Below are 23,161 nucleotides of genomic sequence, written 5' to 3'. Positions count from 1 at the left end.
CAGAAACATCACACCTACATCACAGAAAGAGCGGTCTACAGCAGAAATCTGAGTGCGTTGTTTACCTCCTGTCTGGCAGGTTACCTCCAAATGCTCACTTGATTGGATACCCTGGGGTAGCCTGGCCAGTCTTTTGTAATGATAAATACCTAGTTCCTGAGCCAGGTCACAGGCTCACCCTATTCAAACACAGACATACCCTTAAGGCAGGATTTGTGAAGGAAAAGACAATGGGGAGGCTTTTCCATTTTCCTGGGACCTTAAAATTATTATAACGCCAGCTGTAGTTGGGAAAATGTGCTCCTAGTCACAGAGGGTTCTTGAGCATGACAGAGAGGGGTCCAGGAGCTCCCCAAAAACCTGCTCTTTCCGGGGGGTGACCCTGCCCCCAGCCAGCCACAAAGCCAACATCCTCCCAGGTTCAAACTCTGTTAATGTTCTATTTTTTACGCTGAGTAGTGCAGCTGAGTTTTTACAGATCCTGCTGGGTTTAGAAGACTTTATTAAAGCAGAATATAAAATCTGAAGTGCGGCACATTCACCACCAGCATTTGAAAGCAGCAAAGACGTTCCAGAAGCTAAAAGCTTCACAGCTAAGTTCCTGGTGCCCAGCAAAGAGAGGTTTCATTAATGTTTATAGCTTCCCTTTTCCGTTTGCGGCATCCGAGAGGAAAACGGTCTCCCTTGGAAGGTCCCGGGAACTAGACTTGACAATCAACAGCCTTTCCTTGGACCTTGTCGGGACAGAAATCCACAGCGAGAGTTTCCTTTCGTTTCCACCCGTGCGCAACCGGACTCGTCCCGTGTGCCTCTTTTCCCGTTTTGTTCCCCACCTTTCGCTTGTCTTCGGTTGATGCAACTGTCCTCTCCGTTTTACGTACACGTTATAAAGTGAAATTTCAAGAAACATCTGCAGAAATTGTAGTGATCAGGTGGGATCGCTATGAGGAATTATAAAATATATGGAGCAAGCTATTTGTGTCAGCAATGAAAGCATTGCGTTGACTGGGCTTGAGCCACTTTGATATGATTTCTGATCAATCCACATCTCTGTCTTATTTCTCTGTCTGACAGGCACATAGAAGCATTCTAAACAAAGGCCAGTTGCTTCATCAGGCGTCCTGGATCATAAGGATAGTAGGTAGCTTCTTTGATGTACCCTTCTTTGGTTTTGTTAATCTTTAGATAGACCTTAAGGGCCAGGAAGAGAGTTCACAAGGAAATGGTAAATACTGTTTACTGCTGTTTATGACCTCTGGATTTCCTAAAAGCATTCCTCCTTGCTTCCTATTTTATTTACTCTGAACTACTATGCATGCTCAAGTAGGAAATCGTTTCTGTAGTTACAAGGATTACTGTGATCTGACTTTGTCCCCACATTTTTGAAATGCTCAGAGGAAATCTGATTGGTTCTTACAAACACTGTGTAAAAAGTTCTTTTGTGAATAAAACGACCTGGGCCGGAGGGTGGAGAGGAATTATTATTATACGCACTCCTCCCAGAGTCTTGCTGGTTAAGCCTCGTGTGTATTCTATTAATCAGGGTCCAATCCTTCCTTGCTTTGGGAATGTGACAGAAATCAATGACAACAAGCAGCACGGCTTCTTCTGGAGCAGAAGGACAGCGGTCCTTGCGTGTGTGCCTACAGGTCTCTGCCGCGGCACAGAAAAGCCTCGCTTCACATGCCCCGTCACTGCCGGATTGCAACCATCAGCAGTCTTACTCTCCTGTAAGCGCCATGGATCTGGGCCCGAAACCATGTTGTTGGGATACTGCCGGGGAGAAGGGGGCATCAGGCAGGCCCCCAGCTTGCTCCGGACGATCACCGGTCTCCCGTGGAACAGCATCAGTCAGCCAGCGACACGAGCCTCAGATACGCTTAGAGACCTGTGCACGCTCTGTCAGCAGAGTGTGTAAACCATCACACAGCGGATGAGGCGGACAGAGGCAGATGTAAGCCTTATTTACAGCATTTATTCAGCATAGTTCAGGAACAAAGGAAAACATGTCTGCATCCCTTCGTCTCCGGCAAAAGAGCAGTATAGCAAAAGCAATACACAACGGAAGTTCCCAGCAGACTGTGCTGGACGTAAACAGGCATGTGATACACGAATATCATGCCTGTGCCCTTTTAAGGTGGAATGGAACTATATCCTAACACGCCCACCCCTAGGCGGGCACCCAATGCACTCCCTGGCGCCCACAAAGGGCTCCTCGGCCGAGCTCACAGAGCCAGGAGGTCGGAGCTGGTGGAGGTCTCCACGAGGATGGAGCCTGGGGGACAGGCAGGGGGTCCCCCTTGCAGCCGCAGCACCTGCCCACTGCCGGCGTCCGGGGGGGTCTCCGCAGCCAAGACTTTGACGTACCCCAGCCGGGTGCTGCGCAGGAACCGCCTGGCCCACACCTGTGGAGCGGGGAACAAAAGGAGAGGAATGTGAGGTGGTAGATTAAGAAAAGTTATGGAAAACAGATTTGTAATTTACAGCATGTTGTGAATTGAAAGAAAAATACCTCCACATATGTAACCCTCTGGCTTGGTAAATACTATCTTTCCTTGTCATCCTTCCTTTCCTGTTTACTGCCTGTTTATGACCTCCAGGGTTTGCTAAATACATTCCTCCTTGATTCCTGTTTTACTTACCCAAAATGTATGCATGCTCAAATTAGTTCTTTGTAGTTTTAACTTGGTAGGTTTTTGTTTTGTTTTAATGCTCAGAGGACATCTGACTGGTTCTTACAAGCGCTGTGTTAAAAGTTCTTTTGTTAATAAAAGGGACTTGGGCTAGGGTGTGGCAGATGATTATTCGCACTTCCTCCCAGAGTCTTGCTGGCCAAGCCTCGTGTGTATTGTATTAACCCGGGTCCAATCCTTCCTTGGCCTTCAGAACGTAACAGGTGGGAGATCATGTTGCTGCCCGTGTGGCCGTCCCCCCCCCAATTCCACCCACCTCGATGTGGATGGGCTTCTGCGGCCGCCGGCGGCAGAAGACGGCCTTGAAGTTGAAGTCTGGGCTGGAGGTGGCCTTGTGGAGGCAGGATCGCACCGCCTGGCCTTCGGAGCAGACCTTCACGTAGACATCTGGGGCTGGAGAGAGAGAGGGGGGGGGGACACAGCCCAGTCATTTGCCCCTAGGCCTCTTGTGGGACCCCTCGCCCAGGGCCTAGGCTTTCCTCAAGAGCCCCTCCCTCACCAGCAACCCCCCCTGGGCAAAGGTAGACTATCCCTGAATGTGGAGGCTCTGCAACACAGCTCACAGCTGCTGGCAGGTCTCTCCTGCCGCCTCCCCCTTGAATTCACCCTGTGCCTTTTGGCAAGGCGTTTGGGAGAGGGGAGTGTCTTTCTGCAGAATCAGAGAACTGCAGAGTTGGGAGGGACCCTCAGGGGTCATCTAGCCCAACCCGCTGCAAGGCAGGAGTCGTCGCAAGCTCACCTTTGCTGGAGTTGGGGAGTGCCAACCCCACGGCCCGATGGACGCAAACGGAGGTGATGAGCTGGTGGGATCCGGAGCAGCAGCTGCAGCGTGGAGGTGGGGGGTCATTGCGGTTGACAGCCCTGGGGGGCAGAGAGGGAGGGAAAGAAGTGTATTTTTATTCTATAATAATAATAATAATAATGAATTTTATTTATACCCCGCCCACCCCGGCCAGAGTCAGGCTCAGGGCGGCTAACACCAATAAAATTACAGTGAAAACATAATAGGAAAAAAACAAACAATTTAAAATACAGGTTAAAATGCAATTTAAATATGGGGGGGGGGGGAAAATAGCCTTACAGGAAGATAGATCTGTATGGGGCTCCTAGGGGTCATCCAGTCCACCCCCTGCCATCCCTGCTTAGGGCCCCTTCGTCCAAAGCCCACCCACCCGCTAACTGCAGTTTGCCAACAACGCCAGGAACCAGGGGTCTGCGAGGGGCAAGTGAGCTCCCAGGAATCGTTTTTGGGGGTGGTGGGTGTTTTAAAATTAAATACACAGCGAAGGAGAGAACACCCCCTGGAGGAGAGACACCACCCTCTGTCTTTATGTTATCAGACAATCTGCTCCATCCATAGTGAGGGAAAGGCACTCTGCCCATGCCCAGAGGAACACTTGTCACCATCGTGAAATCTCAAGTTGCCAAGCTGAAAGGGGCTGCTGCGAAGAGGCCCGTCAGGCGAGGCGGATGCACTCTGCAGATGCTCAGAGGGAGAGGGAGGCTGGGGTTCGAGGGGCCCCGCTCACCGCAGCCTGGCCGGGCGCTCGCTGTAGATGCGCAGGAGGAAGGTGCTGCTTTGGCCGGGGTCGAAGGTCGTGGGCAGGAGGGCGTAGCGGCCCCCGGGCACCTCCGCCCGGAGCAAGACGCTGCGGGAGTTGATGTAGGTGGAGCCGGCCATTCGGGGCGGGATGCGGTGCAGGCGCCAAGTCCGGTTCTGCTCCACCTGCGAGGAAGGGAATTACATGGGACGGGGAGGGGACCCCAGAGGTCATCCAGCCCAACCCCAGAAAGGCAGGAATCGCCGCTCGAGAATCCCCTGGGGGTGGCCAGCCGGTCTCTGCTCAAAAGCCTCCATTGGGGCAGGTGAGTCCTGGGGGTCCCTTCCAACTCTGCAGTTCAAATGGCAGCGCCAAGGCCCCCCCCCTCAGCCCCTCCCCTGCCAAGTCAGGCAAGGCCTCCCCCCCAGGGGGCGGTTCATTAGAAGCTTTGTTTTGAAAATGCCTTCTCCAAAGGTCTTATCTTGCTACACTAGGGATTATCTAGCTATATCTGAAATTTCATGCATATCAGTTAATATCTTGACCCTCCTCTATGAAAATAGCTGTTTACTTGGCCATTTTCCCAAGTCATGAAGGCTGAAATTTCAGTTCAGCCAAGCAGGGTCAAGATATTAACTGATATGCGTGAAATTTCAGATATAGCTAGATAATCCCTAGTGTAGCAAAATGATGATGATGATGATGATTTTATTTATATCCCACCGTCCCCAGGCAAAGCTGGGCTAAGACCTTTGGAGCAGGCATTTTAAAAAAAAAGTTTTTTATGACCTGCCCTACTCCCCACACCCAGAGCTTCCTGCACCCCCAAGCCCCCCCCCCGAACGAGGTGCTTGGACTCACGCTGAAGAGCTCGAAGCCAATGGGGAGGTTGTGCCCCCCGGAGCCAGACCCCCGGAGCTGACGGGTGTCTTCCTGCTGCAACGAGATCAGGACCGAGTCTCGAACCCCAGACACGTCGAAGAAGAACTGGGGGGAGAAGAGAGAAAAGGTCAGCCTATTGTTTTGACTGCTTATATGGTATATATATCTGTTAATATGTATACATACACACACACATATATATATGTGTGTGTGTGTGTGTGTGTGTGTGTTCTTGTTCTTATTTTTATTATGTACCGTACAGTGGTACCTGTGGTTGTGGACATGATCCGTTCTGGGGTTGCGGTTCGCACCGTAACCAGAGCAGCACTTCTGCGCATCTGCAAATTGCAATAGAGTGCTTCTGCACATGCGCGAACCACGCAGAATGCTTGTGCACGCACGCACAGCGAAACCCAGAAATAAACACTTCCGGGTTGAAAAAAATGCAACATGAAGCATTCGCAAGAAGAGGTATGACTGCAGTGGCGTAGCGTGGGTTGTCAGCACCCGGGGCAAGGCAAGTAATTTGCGCCCCCTAACCCGTGGATTTGCGCCCCTAACCCGTGGATTTGCGCCCCTAACCCGTGGATTTGCGCCCCCTAGCCCTAACCCCCAGATGTTGCGCCTGGTGCGGCCGGGCCCCCCCCTGCACCCCCCACGCTACGCCACTGTATGACTGTATAGGCCTGAATATAAGCCTCACCTTTTTTCCCCCCAAATTCCGACCGTGAAAAGTTAAAGTGTGGCTTAAATTCGCGACCTTACAAAAATGTGCTTTTATGATATCACTGCTGAAACAGGCAGACGGTAAAACGGAACAGGTGTTAGTGCCTGCAGAATTTTAAGGCAGCGGCTTATATTCGGGTATTGTCTTTTTCTCTCCCCCCCCCGTTGAATTTTAAAGGTGTGGCTTATATTCGGGTGCGGCTTATATTCGGGCCAATACGGTATTTTGTGTTTTTTATCTTGCGTTTTTGTGCTGTGCAGCTCCCTGAAATCTACGGATGGAGGGCAGTGTACAGATTTAATAAATCAATAAATTGACATAATCGAACTGCACAATTGGGAGCGACCCCCAGTGGTCATCTAGTCCAACCCGCCTTGCAATGCCGGAATCGCAGCAAAAATGGGAAAGCAAGGGCATTTAAAGCAAAAGAAATAAAACGCTAAAAAGAGGAGAACTCAGCCTCTCGCCCTTATTCTCAGCTTGCAAACAACCGAAACTGATGAGGTTTTCGAAATATGGGGTCCCAGAACGTCCATCGCTTTCCCCCAATCACCTGGGGGTTCTCCAGGAAGGTGTCCCTGTGGTTGAGGCAGCCCCCTGCCCGCCTCTTCTGGGGGTCCCACTCCCCAAACTGCAGACCCTCCACCCAGCTCCGCCGGCAGCTCAGCCTCGTCGTGTTCATGCGGCGGCAGATGACGACGTCTGTGAAATGGGCGCAGAAGTCCTCAAAGCTCATCCTGCCGGGAAAGTCAGGGAGACAGGGAAGAAGAGTCAGGCAGGGACTGGCGAGGTCGGAAATATTCTCCTTCACCCTTCCGGTGCGTGTGTGTGGCTTGGCTCACTTACTCGAGCCGGCTGGAGCTCCTTAGACACACTCTCTCAATGAACCAAAGAGAGCGAAAGGTTATGAAACATTGGGGTGTGCAGACTTTGCAGCTTATTTTTTAGCTGCAATTTAGTGAATATTGCTTCAGAGATTATAAACGCCTTATTGGTTTGCTAATCAGATGGTGTGTCTGAGGAGATTTCACCCCTCCCATACCCAAGAATCTCCTGACCATCTCCTGATGATCTCTGCTGACTCTCCACAGAGAAGAGGAGGCGTGTCCTGCCTATTAACTTATTCTGCCCAGCAACATATCTGTGTGTGTGAGAGAGAGTCAGTCAGTCAGTGTATCGGAGAGAGTGAGAGTGTTGGAGATCCTAGAGATAAGATTGCTGCTAAGAGCAGCTGCAGACTCTCAGTGTAGCATTGATTTATGCTCAGAATACTTAGCTCTGTATATAGTTTTGTACCATAGTTGTAGTTATAGAATAAACGGAAGATATTTTACAGAGCTGCTCTCCGAGTGGTTTATACTCTGCAAGACTCTGCAAAACTCTGCTGCGCAACGACTGAAGTATTGAGACAGTGAATCCGGTGCTCTCAGCTCTAAGCTGTGAGTCCACAGCACTGTGACCGTTTCCTGCGGGAAGGAGGTCTCTGGCGGTGCTACCCAGCTCGCCCAGCCCAGTCGGGGTTGAGGTACATGAGTCCAGTTGGCGCACTGGCTCTAGGGCGATGCTGACAGTGTCATGCTCCAATTGTGACGTCCAGCTATATTTTAGTTTGCTGGTTTGCTAATATAGTGTTTTATCGGTTGCAATTACTGACGTTGTGCATTTATTTGTTGCTTGTGAGCTGCTCTGGGACTCATTTGAACCGGAACAGAAATACTATCCGTCAGTCAATCAATCCATCAGCTGTCAGAGTCTGGTCTTGGCAGGCTGGGAGTGGGGCTGCAGGGGCTGCCCCATGGAGAGGGGAAGAGGGGTCAGCCTGCCTTGGGGTCTTTCCACATCCTAGATCAGGCATAGGCAAACTCTGGCCCTCCAGATGTTTGGGACTACAATTCTCATCATCCCTGACCACTGGTCCTGTTAGCTAGGGATGATGGGACTTGTGTCCCCAAACATCTGGAGGGCCAGAGTTTGCCTATGCCTGTCCTAGAAACCTGCAGCTGACCCCTGAAATGGAGTCTTGCAGGATCGGACCCTGAGGGGGCACCACAATCACAGAGAGACCAATGGAGACCCCCCCCCAAAAAGCCCCAACTTACCAGAATTCGCCATCGTCCCGGACGGTTACCCCCATTTGCTTCCGGTTTCGCTGGCTCACCTTCTGCCATTCTGGGGACCTTTGAAGTGTGTGTGGGGGGGGGGAGGTTTGAAGTGAGACAGGTCAAAAGCCTCCGCCCCTCGAGCAGGACCCTCTCTAACAGCCCCCCAGAGCCCACCCGGTCTCCTTTCCCCTCCAGGGGGACCCCACCACATTGCATTGCATGGGGTTGGGCTGGATGACCTTTGGGGTCCCCTTCCCCTTTAAGCAGAGATCAGGCAACCATCTCTTTAGGGATTCTTCAACTGCGATTCTTGCATTGTGGGGGTTGGACTAGATGACCGCTGGTGCCCCCTTCTTTCTCTACAGGTCCATAATTCTGCGACTAAGGGGGCTGGCTGCTCCCCCAGATTCATGCATTGTGGGGGTTGGACTAGATGACCACTGGGGTCCCCCTACCTCCACAGATCCATAATTCTTCAACTAAGGGGGCTGACTTCTCCCCTAGATTCCTGCATTGAGGGGTTGGAGTAGATGACCACTGGTGCCCCCTCCTATCTCTACAGGTCCATAATTCTGTGACTAAGGGGGCTGACTTCTCCCCCTTCCGCCCACCCCAAAGGCAGCCTTCCCGCGCGCCCCCTTACTTGTCGCTCCAGGCCCCGTTCCATTCCACCGTCCCCCAGGGGTTCCGCATGCGAATCAGCTGCAGCTTTTTGACCTTGAAGAGCTCCAGCAAGTTCCTCCTGCGCAGGTGGACGGTCCTGACCGCCGTGACCCCGTAGGCGTGGCCCCTGACCAGGCCGCAGGGCAGCTCAGCCTCGGGCCCCTCGCCAGGGAGGGACTATGGGGGGGGGGACACACAACACACACAGATTCAGAGAACAGCCATGCAAGACTAAGAACGCCCTGTGGTGGTCTTGCAGGAAGGTTAAGGCTTCCTGGGAAACGATATACAATGCAACGAAAAAGATGTTCAAAACAACATTCGTAAATGTTATTTCTCTTGGGAATTATAGCGACAGAACTACCTAAATTGTATAGAAACTTAATTCATGTCTGCAACTACAGCAGCAAGAATGTTACTTTCTATCATAATGGGTGGTCTTGCAGTAAAGGTAAAGCTTACTGGGAAACGATATACAATGAATTGAAAAAGATGTTTAAAGCAACATTTGTTAAAAAACAAACAAAACCCAGAAGCTTTTCTTCTGGGAATTATAGGGGTGGAACTACCTAAATTGTACAGAAACTTATTCATGTCTGCTACTACAGTGGCAAGAATGTTATTTGCCCAAAAAGGGAAAGGAGAATTCCCAGCAAAAGGAAGAATGGATACAAAAAATATGCAGAAATGGCAAAACTTACTGGAAGAATAAGAAATCCAGATAACGAACTTTTTTTTATAAAAGAGTGGAAATGGTTTATTGAATTATTTACAGGTAAATTGCAAACAGATAAAAAAAAAACCACTGGTAGGATTATTGTAATAACCTGCAGTTACGAAAGAGTAAATATTGGAAGAAGATAAACGAGCGAGTTAAGTGAATTTGGATATGCAGAAGATATTAAAAAAATAAATTTAAGGAGCCGCAGAAAGAGGGGGAGGAAGTCAAGTTCTGAAATGTCAAAAAGATTGTAAAATCAGTGAAATGTATATATCTGAAAAGCAGAAATAAAAATGGGGGGGAGAGAGAGAAAGAATGCTTTCCCCCTGCTTCTCTTTTTACTTCTAATGGCCAATTTATCTTTATTTAATTTATTTATTGCACTGATATCCCAACCCTTTCCCTCTCTCTCTCTCTCTCTCCCCTTCCTCATTCAGTCCCCAACAACAGCCCTGCGAGGAAAGCCAAGAGGCAGAGTCTGGCTTTGAGGGTCACACCAAGCGAGAATTGGGATTATTCGAGCGCTGGTCTCTTTCAGCGCTCTAACCACTGCGCCGCGCTGCCTCTCCTTCACCTCGGCCTCTTTTCTCACCCGGATGGAGCAGCTGACGAGGGCCGCCCGGGCGTGGGCTTTCTTCAGCTGCTGGAAGAGCTCCTTCCGCTTCTCGGGGTCCGTGCCGAAGCCCCCCTCGTCCAGCGCCAGGGGCTCCGAAATGCCCCCCGAAAAGTCCACCAGCGCCTCGGCCGTGTTGCCGCCCTCCAGGGCCTCGTAGCAGCCATTCAGCCTGGGGAGGAGAGGGGAAAGAGGGTGGGTGGGCTGGAATGCCCAGTGGTTAGCGGGGAGGGGGACCCCCCCCAATGCTGAAGTTGGGGCTGGGGTGGGCTGGTCACTCCCCAATGACCGGTCTTTTGGGCGAAGGAACAAGGCCCACCCTCAGAGCAGGTGCTCTAACCATTCGACCACACAGCCCGGGGGGGGGATTACAGCCAGCCAGCTGCCCCAATGGAGAGTCTGTCAGGAGGAGGGTCTGAGAATCCCAGCCGCCCTCCCCACACTTGCGAAGCCCACTGTTGACATTTATTAAGACTAAAGGCAGACTTTAAATTAACTTCCTTTTCCTTTGGTGATGGAACCCCTATTTGGGGACTTCTCTGACTTTTCTAGCCCACATAAGACCAGTCTGGAGAGTTGGCCTTGGCAAAGATTTGACGTTTTCTCCCCGCAAACAGTTTTCGATCTGGGCTTCCACTGAAATGAGGCTGCATTTTCAGTAGTATTTTAATCTTAAGTTGTATTTTAATCAATTGTTTTTATACCGGGTGTTAGCTGCCCTGTGGCCGGTCTTGGTCGGGGAGGGCAGGGTATAAATAAAATTAAATAATAATAAATAATAATATCTGGCAAAAAATAATGGTTGATAGAAAATAGAATAGCTGGATATTAATTTGAGCGAATATATTAGTACAGTGGTGCCCCGCAAGACGAACGCCTCGCAAGATGGAAAACCCGCTAGACGAAAGGGTTTTCCGTTTTGGAGGCGCTTCGCAAAACGAATTTCCCTATGGGCTTCCTTCGCAAGACGAAAGCCCATAGGGAAATCTCCGGGACAGCGGGGAAGCGCAGCGCGTCTTCCCCACTGTCCTCGGACCTCCTCCGAAGGCTGGCGGTGGGGCGGAAAGCCCTTCTCCCCGCGCCAGCCTTCGGATGGCTGTCCTGAAGACTTGCGGTGGGAGAAGGGCTTTCCTTCCCACCGCCAACATTCAGAATGCTGTTCTGAATGTTGGCGGTGGGGAGGAAAAACCCTCCTCCCACGCAAGCCCCGGGAACAGAGGAGAAGCGCTGCGCGCCTTCCCCTCTGTTCCCGTACCTGTCCTGAAGGCTTGCGGTGGGGAGAAAAGCCCTTCTCCGCACCGCCAGCCTGGCAAGCGGTTTCCCTAGGAACACATTAATTGATTTTCAATGCATTCCTATGGGAAACCGTGCTTCGCAAGACGAAAAACTCGCAAGAAGAAAAAGCTTGCGGAATGAATTAATTTCGTCTTGCGAGGCACCACTGTATATTTAGCTGGCAGACAGAGAATCAGAAGCTATTTCATCTTTTTCTATTTTTCCTTTCCTTTTACTTTCCCCCTTCTCCGGTTTGTTTTTCTAGATTAGATTTTTTTAAAGTACTCTGGAATATTATAAAAAGAGCCACATGAGATCTGACGGCTGTCCGTCGGGTTCTTGAGCCGCGATTCCTGCGTTGCGACTGCGGAACTCCCTGCTACAGGAGCCAACCTGGATGCCTTTAAAAAAGGATCACACAAATTCATGGAGGAGGAGAGGGCTATCGATTATTGCTCTGCGTTCACATGCAGTCAATGCTTCTGAACCCCAGTTGCAGGAAATCGCGGGATGGGGGAGCGCTCTTGTGTTCAAATCCTGACCACAGGCTTCCCCACTGGGGCACCCACTTGGCCACTGTGAGAACAGGGCTAGATGGGCCCCCATTGGCCGGATCCAGCAGCCAATGGGGGCTCTTCAGAAGTTCTCCAGGCAGTCTATTTTGTTGGGAAACTATGTATGTGTAGCTACTCACACAGAGTCAATTAAGGTCTGGCAGACAGCCAGAAGGTCATGTGAAGGAGTAAGTCTGCCTGGTGATAACAGAGACATGGAGACAGCTCCCTGATTGGTCAAGCTCTCTCAAGGGAGCGATAATTAATGGCCTCCTAACGGGAATGTGTTAGTTCAGGGTTCAGTGGTTCAGTGTGTCAGTGAGTGTAGGAGTTGTGAGTCGTGTCAGAGAGAGCTAGCAAAAGGTCCGTGTTCTGTTCCTGTAAATAGGTAAAGGTAAAGGGACCCCTGACCATTAGGTCCAGTCGTGGCCGACTCTGGGCTTGCGGCGCTCATCTTGCTTTATTGGCCGTGGGAGCCGGCATACAGCTTCTGGGTCATGTGGCCAGCATGACTAAGCCACTTCTGGCGAACCAGAGCAGCGCACGGAAACGCCATTTACCTTCCCGCCAGAGCGGTACCTATTTATCTACTTGCACTTGGACGTGCTTTCGAACTGCTAGGTGGGCAGGAGCAGGGACCGAGCAAAGGGAGCTCACCCCGTCACGGGGATTCGAACCGCCGACCTTCTGATCGGCAAGTCCTCGGCTCTGTGGTTTAACCCACAGCGCCACCCGCGTCCCGGTGTTCCTGTAAATAGTCCGCTGTATATAATAAACACCTAACTACAAGTTCCTGGTTCCTGCTTCGTCTATCCTGCCTGCAGCCAAGTCGCCAATTGCTTCCGTGGATTCTGCGTTGACTCTGCTAGGTCTGGCTAAGGTCCTGCAACGAGTCGGAAAGTTGCGAAACACCAATAGGTTTTGCCAATATATCTCGCTCCCTAGGATCCTGGGGTCCTTCCGCTATTTTGAGGCCAGGATGCTGAACCAGGTGGCCTGATCCAGTAGCAGGTCTCTCCTTACGCCCTTGAGAAGACCCCCCCACCCAATTCCCCCCCCATTTTGCCCCACCCACTTGGCGTAGGCCTTCTCCAGGAGGGCGCTCCAGAACTCGCGGGGCTCGGCCGAGCGGCAGAAGAGGAGCTGTCCCTGGCGGCAGGGCAGCCGGTCGTCCACCACAACCTCCGTCCAGCTGCCCCAGCGCCAGAAGCGGAAGCGGAAGATGCCGCCGTAGGCGTGGGGCCGGCCAGGGTCCCAATCCTGCTCCCGGGGGTTGGGGATGACCTGAGGGAAGAGAAGCAGGAAGGGCTTTGGACTCGGGCAGGAGGAGGCCAAAGAAAAAGGCCGAGATACAAAACGAGTGGATCAGGGGAATGCTGAAGACATAGTTTATCTTGATTTCAGGAAGGCTTTTGACAAAGTCCCCCAGGATATTCTCGCCAGGAAGCTGGTAAAATGGGAGTGCGGCGAGGCAGCTGTTAGGTGGATTTGTAGCTGGCTGACTGACCGAACCCTGAATGGATCCTTGCCACTTTGCACATGCCCAGAGGCACTCAAAGAAGCCAGAATCACAGCTAGGTTCTGGGTTTGTTTGTTTGTTTGTTTGTTTGTTTGTTTGTTTGTTTGTTTGTTTGTTTTAAAAAAGAGAGAGTTTCTCTTTATTTTTTCTTCTTTTTTCTTCTCTTCTCTTTTTTATATATGTGTGCTTATCTGAAATATATATGTATGTATTTGCAATATTTAGCTTATATTTTGTAATAATTATGTTAAATAAATTAATTTTAAAAAATAAAAAGAGAAGAACTGGATTCTGCCTGGGCGCAGCAGGCCTGGCACACCTCAGAGGGCAGACCTCTGGACAGGGCTGCATCTCTCTTCCGGACACTCTGCACATGACCAGAGGCACCCTGGCCTGAACCAACCAGCCCCGTTCACATCATGGCTAGATCCCGCTTGCAAACAAGAGAGAGGCTGGTGTCTGCTTGGGCAGAGAGGGGGCAGAGAAGGGGGGAAGGGGGTGGGCAAAGGAGGGGCCCCTACCTTCTTCCAGATGCTGGGCTCGCTGGCCAGGCAGGAGGCGGCCGCCACAAACCAGCAGTTCCCGAGGCTGCCCTGGTGCAGGTCCCTGGGGCTGATGCCGTCCACAAAGAGCCGGGGGTCAGCGCACAGCTCCTGGCCAAGGGAGGGAGAGAGGCTTTCTGGACATTGGAACCCCAAACGCCCCCCATGATAGGGCAGGACCTGGCAGAGCCAAGGGGCTTCTCCCCACCCACCTCCCCCTGAGAAACAGCCCTGCCAGGTCTGCGGCTGAAGCAGCAGAAGCCAGAGGCAGCATCGCACAGAATCATAGCGCTGGAAGAGGCACCCAGAGGCACCTAGTCCAACCCTGGCAATGTGGGAAATGACGCTCCTGCCTTTCGCGCTTTATATAAAATAACAATAATAATGATAATAACAATAACAATAACAGTAATAATAATAATAATAATTTATTATTTATACCCCGCCCATCTGGCTGGGTTTCCCTAGCCACTCTGGGCGGATTCCAACAAAATAATAAAATACCGTAATACATCAAACCTTAAAAGCTTCCCGAAACAGGGCTGCCTTCAGATGTCTTCTAAAAGTCTGGTAGTTGTTCTCTTTGACATATGTGGGAGGGTGTTCCACAGGGCGGGCGCCATCACCGAGAAGGCCCTCTGCCTGGTTCCCTGCAACTTGGCTTCTCGCAGAGAGGGAACCACCAGAATGCCCTCGGAGCTGGACCTCAGAGTCCTGGCAGAACGATGGGGGTGGAGACGCTCCTTCAGGTCTACTGGGCCTTTGAGGCCGTTTAGGGCTTTCAAGGTCAGCACCAACACTTTGAATTGTGCTCGGAAACGTCCTGGGAGCCAATGGAGGTCTTTCTGGACTGGTGTTATGTGGTCTTGGCGGCCGCTCCCAGTCCCCAGTCTAGCTGCCGCATTCTGGATTAGTTGTAGTTTCCGGGTCACCTTCAAAGGTAGCCCCACGTAGAGCGCATGGCAGTAGTCCAAGCGGGAGATAACTAGAGCATGCACCACTCTGGCCAGACAGTCTGCAGGCAGGGAGGGTCTCATCCTGCGTCCTAGATGGAGCTGGTAGAAAGCTGCCCTGGACACAGAATTGACCTGCACCTCCATGGACAGCTGTGAGTCCAAAATGACTCCCAGGCTGCGCACCTGGTCCTTCAGGGGGCACACTTGCCCCATTCAGGACCAGGGAGTCCCCCACATCTGCCCAGGCCCCCACTCTCTCCCACCCCTTTGGGGTCAAGGAAACACCCTGCTTGTGGAGGGGACCCCAAGTTTATGGGGATCTGCTGAGCTGAAGTCCTTTGGGTACAGTAGGATTCACCAACCCCACCCCAAGACCCCGTATTTATGTATTCATTTAATTCCCACCCCACTTTTTCCTCCTAATACAGGGATAGCTCAGTTGGCAGACTCCTTAATCTCAAGGTTGTGAGTTCGAGCCCCACGCCGGGCAAAAGATTCCTGCACTGCACATGGGGTTGGACTAGAGGGCCTCTGAGGGTCCCTTGAGACTCTGCAATTCCATGATTTGGGGGGGGCTCCCCTTCTCAATAACCCCTGCAAGGTAGGCCAGGCGGGGACCGGCCCCCAAGGGAGCTTCCCGAGGGCCGAGTGGGGGAATGTGAACCCTGGCCTCTCCAGCGCTCCAACCACTAGGCGCCCCTGTCTCCTGCTCACCCCGGGGCGCTTCCAGGAGACTCCCTGCAGAGGGTCTCTGCGGTAGAAGAGGGAGGCGTTTGTGGCCGGGAACTCGGGGTCCTCAAAGAGGCTCTGCTGCTGCAGGCAGCGCTTCTTCAGGTGCTGGTAGCGCTGTCCCCGGAAGAACTTCAGCCTGGAAGGCATGGCGACCTAGAGAGGAAGCAAGGGGGGGGAGACATAGGGCGGGGGGCTCCAGCCCTTGGAGGAGGGACGAGGGACCCCGGGTCAGAATTATGGGGGTGGGGGGGGGAGGGAAGAAACAGACAGGTTAGGAGGCAGATTTGCATAGCTAGCATTCGACTGACATTGGAGTGAGATGGAGTTGAGAAACAAGACTAAGAGCACCTATTGATCTAGGAATGTATTAGATAATATGTCAAGAAATATACAATAATAAGAGCACATTCTCTTAGGACTAGCCGCCTGAGAAACAGTTTCTACCCAAATGCAATTCTGGTTTTAAACCCAGTATAAGGAGTCTCTATAGGAGTATATTGTATTTTAAAATGGGGTTTCAGAGTTTTTAGGGGTTTTTGAATGTCTTATGTAGATTTTTCAGTTTCATTGTTCTGTATGGGACAATGACAATAAAGATATTGTATTGTATCATATATTCATTTGCAAAAAAGGAATATACAATGGAAAAGACAGGAAGTCTAGTGTGTTGGTATGTACGGTATATGATTTGGGGGGGGGAATTGGTTTTTGATTTTTCTCTTTTTTTGTTTTTCATTTTCTTTCTAGGTACATAAAATTTGTATATCATTTTTGTATACACATTGGAAATTTTATTACAGTAAGTCCTGTAATGTAATAGGACAACGTTTACCAATGTAATATAAGAATGTTAACAAATAAATAAAATGCAAATTCAAAAAGAAGAAGAAGCGGCCCCCAAAGCGACAGAATAAAACAGGAAGAAGAAAAAATAGGAGGCAGATTTGACTTTTATTCTTTTGAAATCTAATCACGGAATTGCTGAGTGGGAAGGGAGACCCCTAAAGGCCATCCATCCCAACCCGCAACACAGGAATCAACGCAGCCTGTCAATTCCTTAAAAATTCCTGAAGAAGAAGTGTGCATGCACACGAAAGCTCATACCAAGAACTAACTTAGTTGGTCTTTAAGGTGCTACTGGAAGGAATTTTTTTATTTTGACTATGGCAGACCAACACGGCTACCTATCTACTACTTAAAAATTCCTGAGAGTTTGCCTTTCGCGGGTCAACGGGGAGCTTATAGGGCAGGGATGGAAGACCCCACACAATGCCAGGCCTTCGCTGCCCCCTCCTCTCCTACTGTGAGCTCATCGCTGCCGCCTCACAATGGCTTCTCCTCCCTGCCCCCCCCCCACCGGCTGGTTTCTTGGTCCTCAGTCTGCAATGGCAGCCCACCTCCTGCCATGTCTTCCAAGCACAGCTCCTGCCAGGAAGTCGGGGACTTGGCCATCAAGTTTCTGGGCGGCCTGGTCTTGCTCTGCGTAGCCAACAACGTCATTGCTCTGGTGAGGACGGGCGAGGGGTTGGGGGGGGGGAGTAATGCCCTACTAGGCCAGACCCCCTGTTGCAGGAATTTATGCATAGGTTGGGGGGGGGTTGCCCCTCCAGCGTATATCATGCACCTGCAGCCCACTACCAAAACCAGCACAATCACTTTTGTGACTTTTGTGACTTGTCCCCACAAAACACTTCATCACAGTGTCTTCCTATCTATTCAAAGGGCCTTTGCTGTGCGATACCAAATGTAAGAATTCACTGATCAATGTCTCTATGTACTGACTCACAGGTGTTGCAGTAAAAGACACCCACCAATCATTCAGTTTGTACAAACTTGACACACACACACATTCACACATGACATACGCGACACTTCTGTTATAAATTCATAGAAAATCACCCGTGCATCGGATCTGTACCGTTCCACTTTTATTTTCCTCCATGAAGGAAGAACTATCAAAGGGGGGTGGTTTGATACAGGGCAGCCATAATCCCTTGAGCATGCCAACACGTCTACAGGAGCCCTTCCCAGTTGGCATGCCAACCTTCATGGTCCTAGACAGCCTCTTGGGCTTGCCGATCAGAAAGTCAGTGGTTCGAATCCCCGTGACGGGGTGAGCTCCCGTTGCTCGGTCCCTGCTCCTGCCAACCTAGCAGTTCGAAAGCACGTCAAAGTGCAAGTAGATAAATAGGTACCGCTCCAGTGGGAAGGTGAATGGCGTTTCCGTGCACTGCTCTGGTTCGCCAGAAGCGGCTTAGTCATGCTGGTCACATGACCCGGAAGCTGAACGCCGGCTCCCTCGGCCAGTAAAGCGAGATGAGCGCTGCAACCCCAGAGTCGGTCACGACTGGACCTAATAGTCAGGGGTCCCTTTACCTTTACCTTTAACATGGTGATTAGCTGCTAATAAAAGTTTGGGTTCCCTTTTGTTTGGGGCTTCCATCTTGTTTCACCTGGTGGCAGGTGGGAGTCCTGTGGCGACAGTCTTCAATCAAGACCAAGCCGACTGGCTGCTGTTTTGCTCTGGGATTCCTGGCTGGGGTCCTTGTTTTTTTGTCCAAGGGAGCCCTCAGATTTCTCCGTTAACACCCCCAAATATTAAGTCTCCAGCTGCCAACAGTGGCCAGCTAGGAGTGCCGGAATCCACCCCTGACCTCCTCCCTCTGGCTCTGGGGCAGGAAATTCAAGAATTGTAGACCTGTAGATTTGGGAGGGACCCCTAAGGGTCATCTAGACCAACCCCCTGAAATGCAGGAACGACCCAAGCCCATCTGGCCCACCTGAAGCTGGGACTGGTTGTTGGAGGAGGACACCTGATGCCCCGCTCACTGGACCTGCTGACCTGGCCTCATAAAAGTGAGCAGGGAGGGGCTGGGCGATGGGCTCTGTGGGGCGGGGAATGCTTTCCTCTGTGAAGGAGCGTTCCCAGACCCGGTCTCAAATCTTCCATTCTTGGGCAAGGTGATGGAGCGGGTGGTTGCTGAACGGCTCCAGGCACACCTGGAGGATGCGGACCATTTGGATCCCCTTGAGTCAGGATTCAGGCCTCATCATGGGACTGGAACCGCCTTGGTCAGGAGACGTGAGGTCACAGGGAACCAGGCAGAGGGCCTCCTTGGTGGTGGCGCCTGCCTGCCTGGAACACCCACATAAACAACAATCTGACTTTCAGAAGACACCTGAAGGCAGCTCTGTTTAGGGAAGTTTTTAATGTTTGATCTTTTATCGCTATTATTATTGGGAGCCACCCAGAGTGGCTGGGGAAACCCAGCCAGATGGGCGGGATATAAAGGAATTATTATTAATATTTCTCGCCCCCCCCCCAGCTCTGCCTGCCTCCGCCGCCCTTCAGCAGCAAAGAGGTTCCCCGGAGCAAGCGCAAGAGAGAGAAGCAGGAGCAGGAGGCCAAAGAGGCGCTGGAGCCGACAAGCAGCCGAGGTCGGGGAGTCCTTTTTTGTGGGATGAGAAAACTTGGGGAGCCACCAGAGGCGGGGGGGGGGATCCCCATTCACATCACGGCCCCTGAAAGATGCTCTCCCCCAGACTCTGCAGGGACCCCACAATGGATCTTTGCCTGGACTCTGCACAGTCCAGGATGGGCTGTGTTGCTCTGCCTGCAGCAGGCCCTGAGTTCGAGTCCTGACGGCATCTGCAGGCAGATCGGCAACCCAAGGAGAGCTGTGGCCGGCCAGTGGGCGGAGGGCCCTGTTCTTTGACTTTGGGCTCTCAGGTGTTGCCTGGACTGCAATATCCCACCTCCCTCAACCACGAGCTGGTAGGGGGTGATGGGAGTTGGAGCACCAGGCAGCTTCTTCCAGGCTCCCTCCCTTTGCCCATCTTCCCGCCAAGAAAAGCCCCTTCCCAAACTTCTGGGGCTTGTCTGCACTGCAGTTAAAAGCGGATCTGAGGCTCCTCCTGTCTCTTCACCCCATCCCAAGTAAGGATGTCCCCAACCCACAATAATCCAAGCCCCCCTTGGGTGCGTCTAGACCAGTACTGTCTGCGCAGGCAGGTAGCAGCAGTGGTTCTCTGGGGTTTGCCAGGCCTAGCTGGGGGTGTTGTCAGGGGTGGGGGGTCTGAACCCAAGGCTACAGCCCCCCCTTTCAGCTGGAGGTGGTACCGGGAGCCCCACGGTGTGTGGGATGGGAGATTCTCTTCCCTCTCTGCTTTTAGGTCCAAGACAGGGTGCAAATCAAAAGTCAAGGAAAAACTGAATTTAAGGGCCGGGCAGCTTGGAGATGGCACGGGTGTAGCCGGGGGGGCAGGGGGCAGTCCCCCCATCAAACAAAACAATTTTGTTTGTTTAGTCGTGTCCGACTCTTCGTGACCCCCTGGACCAGAGCACGCCAGGCACTCCTGACTTCAGCAAAACAATAGAAGCACTTAACTAACTGACCAACCTCATTGGTTCTCCCCCCTCCAACAAAAGTCCTGCCCCACCTAACAAGAATCCTGGCTACACTCGTGGCTGGGGGGCAGAGTCACTCGCACCCAAGAGGGCCCAGCCCTCCCATTCAGCAGAGTGAGGTGGCCGCCTCAGGCGACTGGTTTTGGGGTGTTGAGAAAATGAATTTTAATAGTTGCATTTAAAAAGTAAGGGAAAGAGAAAGAAAACCCGCTGCTTGCAGGATTCTCTAGCTATGATGATGATGATGATGATGATGATGATGATTATTATTATTATTAATATCCCCCCTCCCCAGCTGCTGAAGCTGGGCTCAGAGCGACTAACAACAGTAAAAGTAACACAGTTTACATAAAATCACGGTCAATTTTTTAATATTTTAATGTTCCATTATTTTAATGTTGTATTTTATTTTTGTTTTTAAGTTGTAATCACTCATCTTGTTTTTATTATTGCTTGTAAGCCGCTCTGAGCCCGGCCTTGGCTGGGGAGGGCGGGGTATAAATAAAAAATTATTATTATTATTATTATTATAATTAATTGAAATACATTCTAAAATCAATTCATTCTAAAATCAATTCAAATCAAATTAATGGCAACCATTGGGCTAGAGTGCTATGAGGATTACAGAAGGAGAGAGGGGGTCAGACTGTGCCTTGGCCAAAGGCCTGGTGGAACAGCTCCGTCTTGCAAGCCCTGCAGAAAGATGTCAAGTCCCGCAGGGCCCTGGTCTCTTGGGACAGAGCGTTCCACCAGATTGGAGCCGCAGCCGAGAAAGCCCTGGCTCTGGCGGAGGCCAGCCTAACCTCTCTGTGGTCCGGGACCTCCAAGACTTGGCTGACTTTGGCTGCTATGCACAGAGAGAGAGAGAGTCAGTCTTTGCTGCTGTGCTTGAGGCAGGAAAACCACAGCTTGCAATCCCAGCAGAACTCAGCCCACTAGCAGCTGGAGTTAGGAGCATAGGGCAGACTGCTCTCAAGCATGTGCAGAGTGCCTTCCTGCAATGCTCCCTTGGAGGGGCTTCCCTTGCACGAAATCTATAATTTAGTGTGGCAGCACATACAACTTCGGAACTCCCTGCGTTTTGACACCAGGCAGGAGCCTTCAAAGGCACCACTTCCGGCGCCAGGTGCTTAGAAATTGCGTTCTGTGTGCGCATTAAAGTCGGGTTGCAAATTTTCCCCCATTTTCCTGGGTAACGGTATACTTTTCTGGTATGCCGCTCGAGGGTGTTGCTGTCGCCGTTTCCTACAAACAGGCGGTTCCAAAAAAAATATCTCATGCAATAAAAATCTCCCCTCGGTGGGCCGGTGTGACTTTGGGTACCGGAACGGCCGAGTGCCTCTGGCGCACGCAGATGGGGGTGCGCAGAGTTGCTCCAAATTGGGACGGGGGCACAGAGATGGAGGAGCGATTTGGGGACCCTCCTCCTTGGGGCCTCACCCTTTCTTTCTCTCTCTCTCTCTCTCTCTCTCTCTCTCTCTCTCTCTCTCTCTCTCTCTTCTCCCCTGCACCCGAATTTGCAGAAGGCGGACGCCCCAAGAGCGCGCGCAGCACCCACCGCGCCTCCTCTCGTCCAGAGGCGGCTCCCCAGACGCACAGACACAGCTCCAGCCGGGCCCTCGACGGCGGCGGCGGCGGCGGCAGCGGATTGAGCCGTCGGGTCTCCAGGAGGGACGGGACCGACGGGAAGCGCCCCGAGCCGTCGAGCAGCGCCCGGCGGCAGGAGCAGCAGCAGCAACCGGAGGACTTGGAGGAGGCGTCGGGGCGGCACCGGCGCTCGCGGCAGCAGGTGGCGAGCCGCTCGCCGTCCCCTCGGGAGCGCCGCCTGCGCGCGCCCTGCCCCTCCAAGATCCTGATCCTGCGCACGGACTCCAAGGGCGAAGTCCCCAAAGGGAGCTGCGGCGGCGCCCCTCGAGGGCAGGTGGTCTACGACGCGCGCTGGCTCCCCTGCGTCCTGGGCGAGGGCGGACAGGCGACGCTGCTCCCCCAGCAGCTCCGGGAGCTGTGCAGCCGGACGCCCCCCGTCAGGCGGCCAGGGGGGGTCTCGCCCGCCCGAGACAGTAAAGAAGTCGCGAAGTGAGCCCCAGACGTGTCCGCGTGTTTGTGGGGAGCGGAGGCTGCTGCCGCCGTGCGCCCTGGTACTCGCGCGTCCTGGAAGCCTCGCCTCCGAAAAACGGCCTTGGTGCGGGGCTAGGAAGGGATCCGTGGGAAAGGCAAGCCGGATCCTGCCCCTCTCCGACGGGAGGCGGTGAGGGGCACCGTGCGTCGCAGGGGGCTGGACTACTAGAGGACCCTTGCCAGCCCAAAGTGGTGGCACTCGCCATCTCCGGAGGCAGCGAGGGCGCCCAACCTGTGGCGCTTCAAAATCAACCCTGGAATTACAGAGCTGCAAGGCGCCTCCAGGGGCCATCTAGTCCAACCCCATGCGCTGCAGGAATCCCTGGCCACCCAAACCCTTGTTTAAGAACCCAGGAAGGAGAGGCCACCAACTTCTGTCAATCTGGCCCTCAGAAAGTTCTTCCAGAGGCACCCCTTTCTCACTTCTGCCCCAGGCTCTTTTTGGAATGGCTGCTTTTACACAACCCCTTTTCCCAGGCCTGGCGCTCTGCCTCTGGTCCCACCCAAGGGACTTCTCCTCCTCCCCTCCCCTCCCAACAGGTGGGCAAAGGTGAGGCCTCTTACCTGCTTCCTCCCGGCGGGTCCAGCGCAGCTTCCTCTTTGCGGGAGGCGCAGGCTGGAGCTTGCAGAGAGGGGCAGGCCCACATCCAGACCTACCAGGGAGCCCCACGGGAAGCTGGCAGAACCGGTTGGGGAGCCCGGATCCCCCACGCCCTGGACTGGCGTGCCAAGAAAGCGCCAGGATGCAGCAAAAGCAAGGACTTCATATGCACATGGCAGCAGCAGATGGAGAACTGGGGGGCCTGCAGTGTCGTCCACCCCAGCGAGATTCTCCAAGTAGATGTTAGAAAGAACTTTTTGAAGGTAGGAGAGGGCTGGGCGCCCTCAGAAAAAGGTGGGCTCTCCTTCCTTGGAGGTTTCTCAGCAGAGAACCCCTGTTGGGGATTCCCGTGCTGCAATTCCTGTGTTATTATTTCGGGGTTGGGCTGGATGACCCTCGAGGTCCCTTCCAAGTCTAGGACTCTCTGATGGGAGCTGCACCTGCCGCACTCACAGCTGCCTGCTTTGAGTTGGGCCTGCCTTGCCAAGCCCAGCTGGCCGTCACCATCTCCCCG

General features: G+C 52.5%; 2 protein-coding genes across 3 annotated transcripts; one reads left to right on the top strand and one right to left on the bottom strand.

The window, feature by feature from the left end:
- Positions 1 to 1,955: 1,955 nt before the first annotated feature.
- LOC308572062 (calpain-5-like) lies at positions 1,956 to 22,888 on the bottom strand. Of its 2 annotated transcripts, none has more exons than XM_081167892.1 (13): positions 22,611 to 22,888; positions 15,503 to 15,721; positions 13,812 to 13,943; positions 12,847 to 13,055; positions 9,922 to 10,114; positions 8,589 to 8,785; positions 7,943 to 8,020; positions 6,397 to 6,580; positions 5,096 to 5,221; positions 4,223 to 4,419; positions 3,433 to 3,554; positions 2,950 to 3,086; positions 1,956 to 2,405 (listed from the first exon to the last, which is right to left on the bottom strand). In XM_081167892.1, exons 2-13 carry the CDS (start codon positions 15,665 to 15,667, stop codon positions 2,226 to 2,228), a joined length of 1,920 nt encoding a protein of 639 aa, XP_081024018.1. In that variant the 5' UTR covers positions 15,668 to 15,721; positions 22,611 to 22,888; the 3' UTR covers positions 1,956 to 2,225. The 2 variants fall into 2 exon arrangements, with proteins under 2 accessions (XP_081024018.1, XP_081024017.1); XM_081167891.1 differs by lacking the exon at positions 22,611 to 22,888 and adding an exon at positions 16,705 to 16,843 and having other exon boundaries at positions 15,503 to 16,566.
- LOC308572186 (uncharacterized protein) lies at positions 16,773 to 22,014 on the top strand (the record flags this gene model as incomplete). The annotated part of the gene is made up of 3 exons (XM_081168152.1): positions 16,773 to 17,027; positions 18,847 to 18,958; positions 21,452 to 22,014. The coding sequence occupies 3 exons, from the start codon at positions 16,773 to 16,775 to the stop codon at positions 22,006 to 22,008; spliced, it is 924 nt and encodes a 307-aa protein (XP_081024278.1). The 3' UTR covers positions 22,009 to 22,014.
- Positions 22,889 to 23,161: the final 273 nt, after the last annotated feature.

This window comes from Podarcis bocagei (assembly GCF_964188305.1).
Source record: "Podarcis bocagei genome assembly, chromosome: 13".
Taxonomy (NCBI): domain Eukaryota; kingdom Metazoa; phylum Chordata; class Lepidosauria; order Squamata; family Lacertidae; genus Podarcis; species Podarcis bocagei.
The sequence above is the reverse complement of the archived record's forward strand: the minus strand, read 5'-3'. Positions and strand labels throughout refer to the sequence as shown.

Bases quoted from the DNA above. Each gene is read 5' to 3' on its own strand.
- LOC308572062 (XM_081167892.1), bottom strand. From the start codon at position 15,667: ATGCCTTCCAGGCTGAAGTTCTTCCGGGGACAGCGCTACCAGCACCTG. The intron at 13,056-13,811 runs GTAGGGGCCCCT...CTCTTCCCTCAG, and splicing joins AGCCCAGCATCTGGAAGAAG to GTCATCCCCAACCCCCGGGA. The intron at 8,786-9,921 runs GTGAGAAAAGAG...CCCCCCCCATAG, and splicing joins TCGTCAGCTGCTCCATCCGG to TCCCTCCCTGGCGAGGGGCC.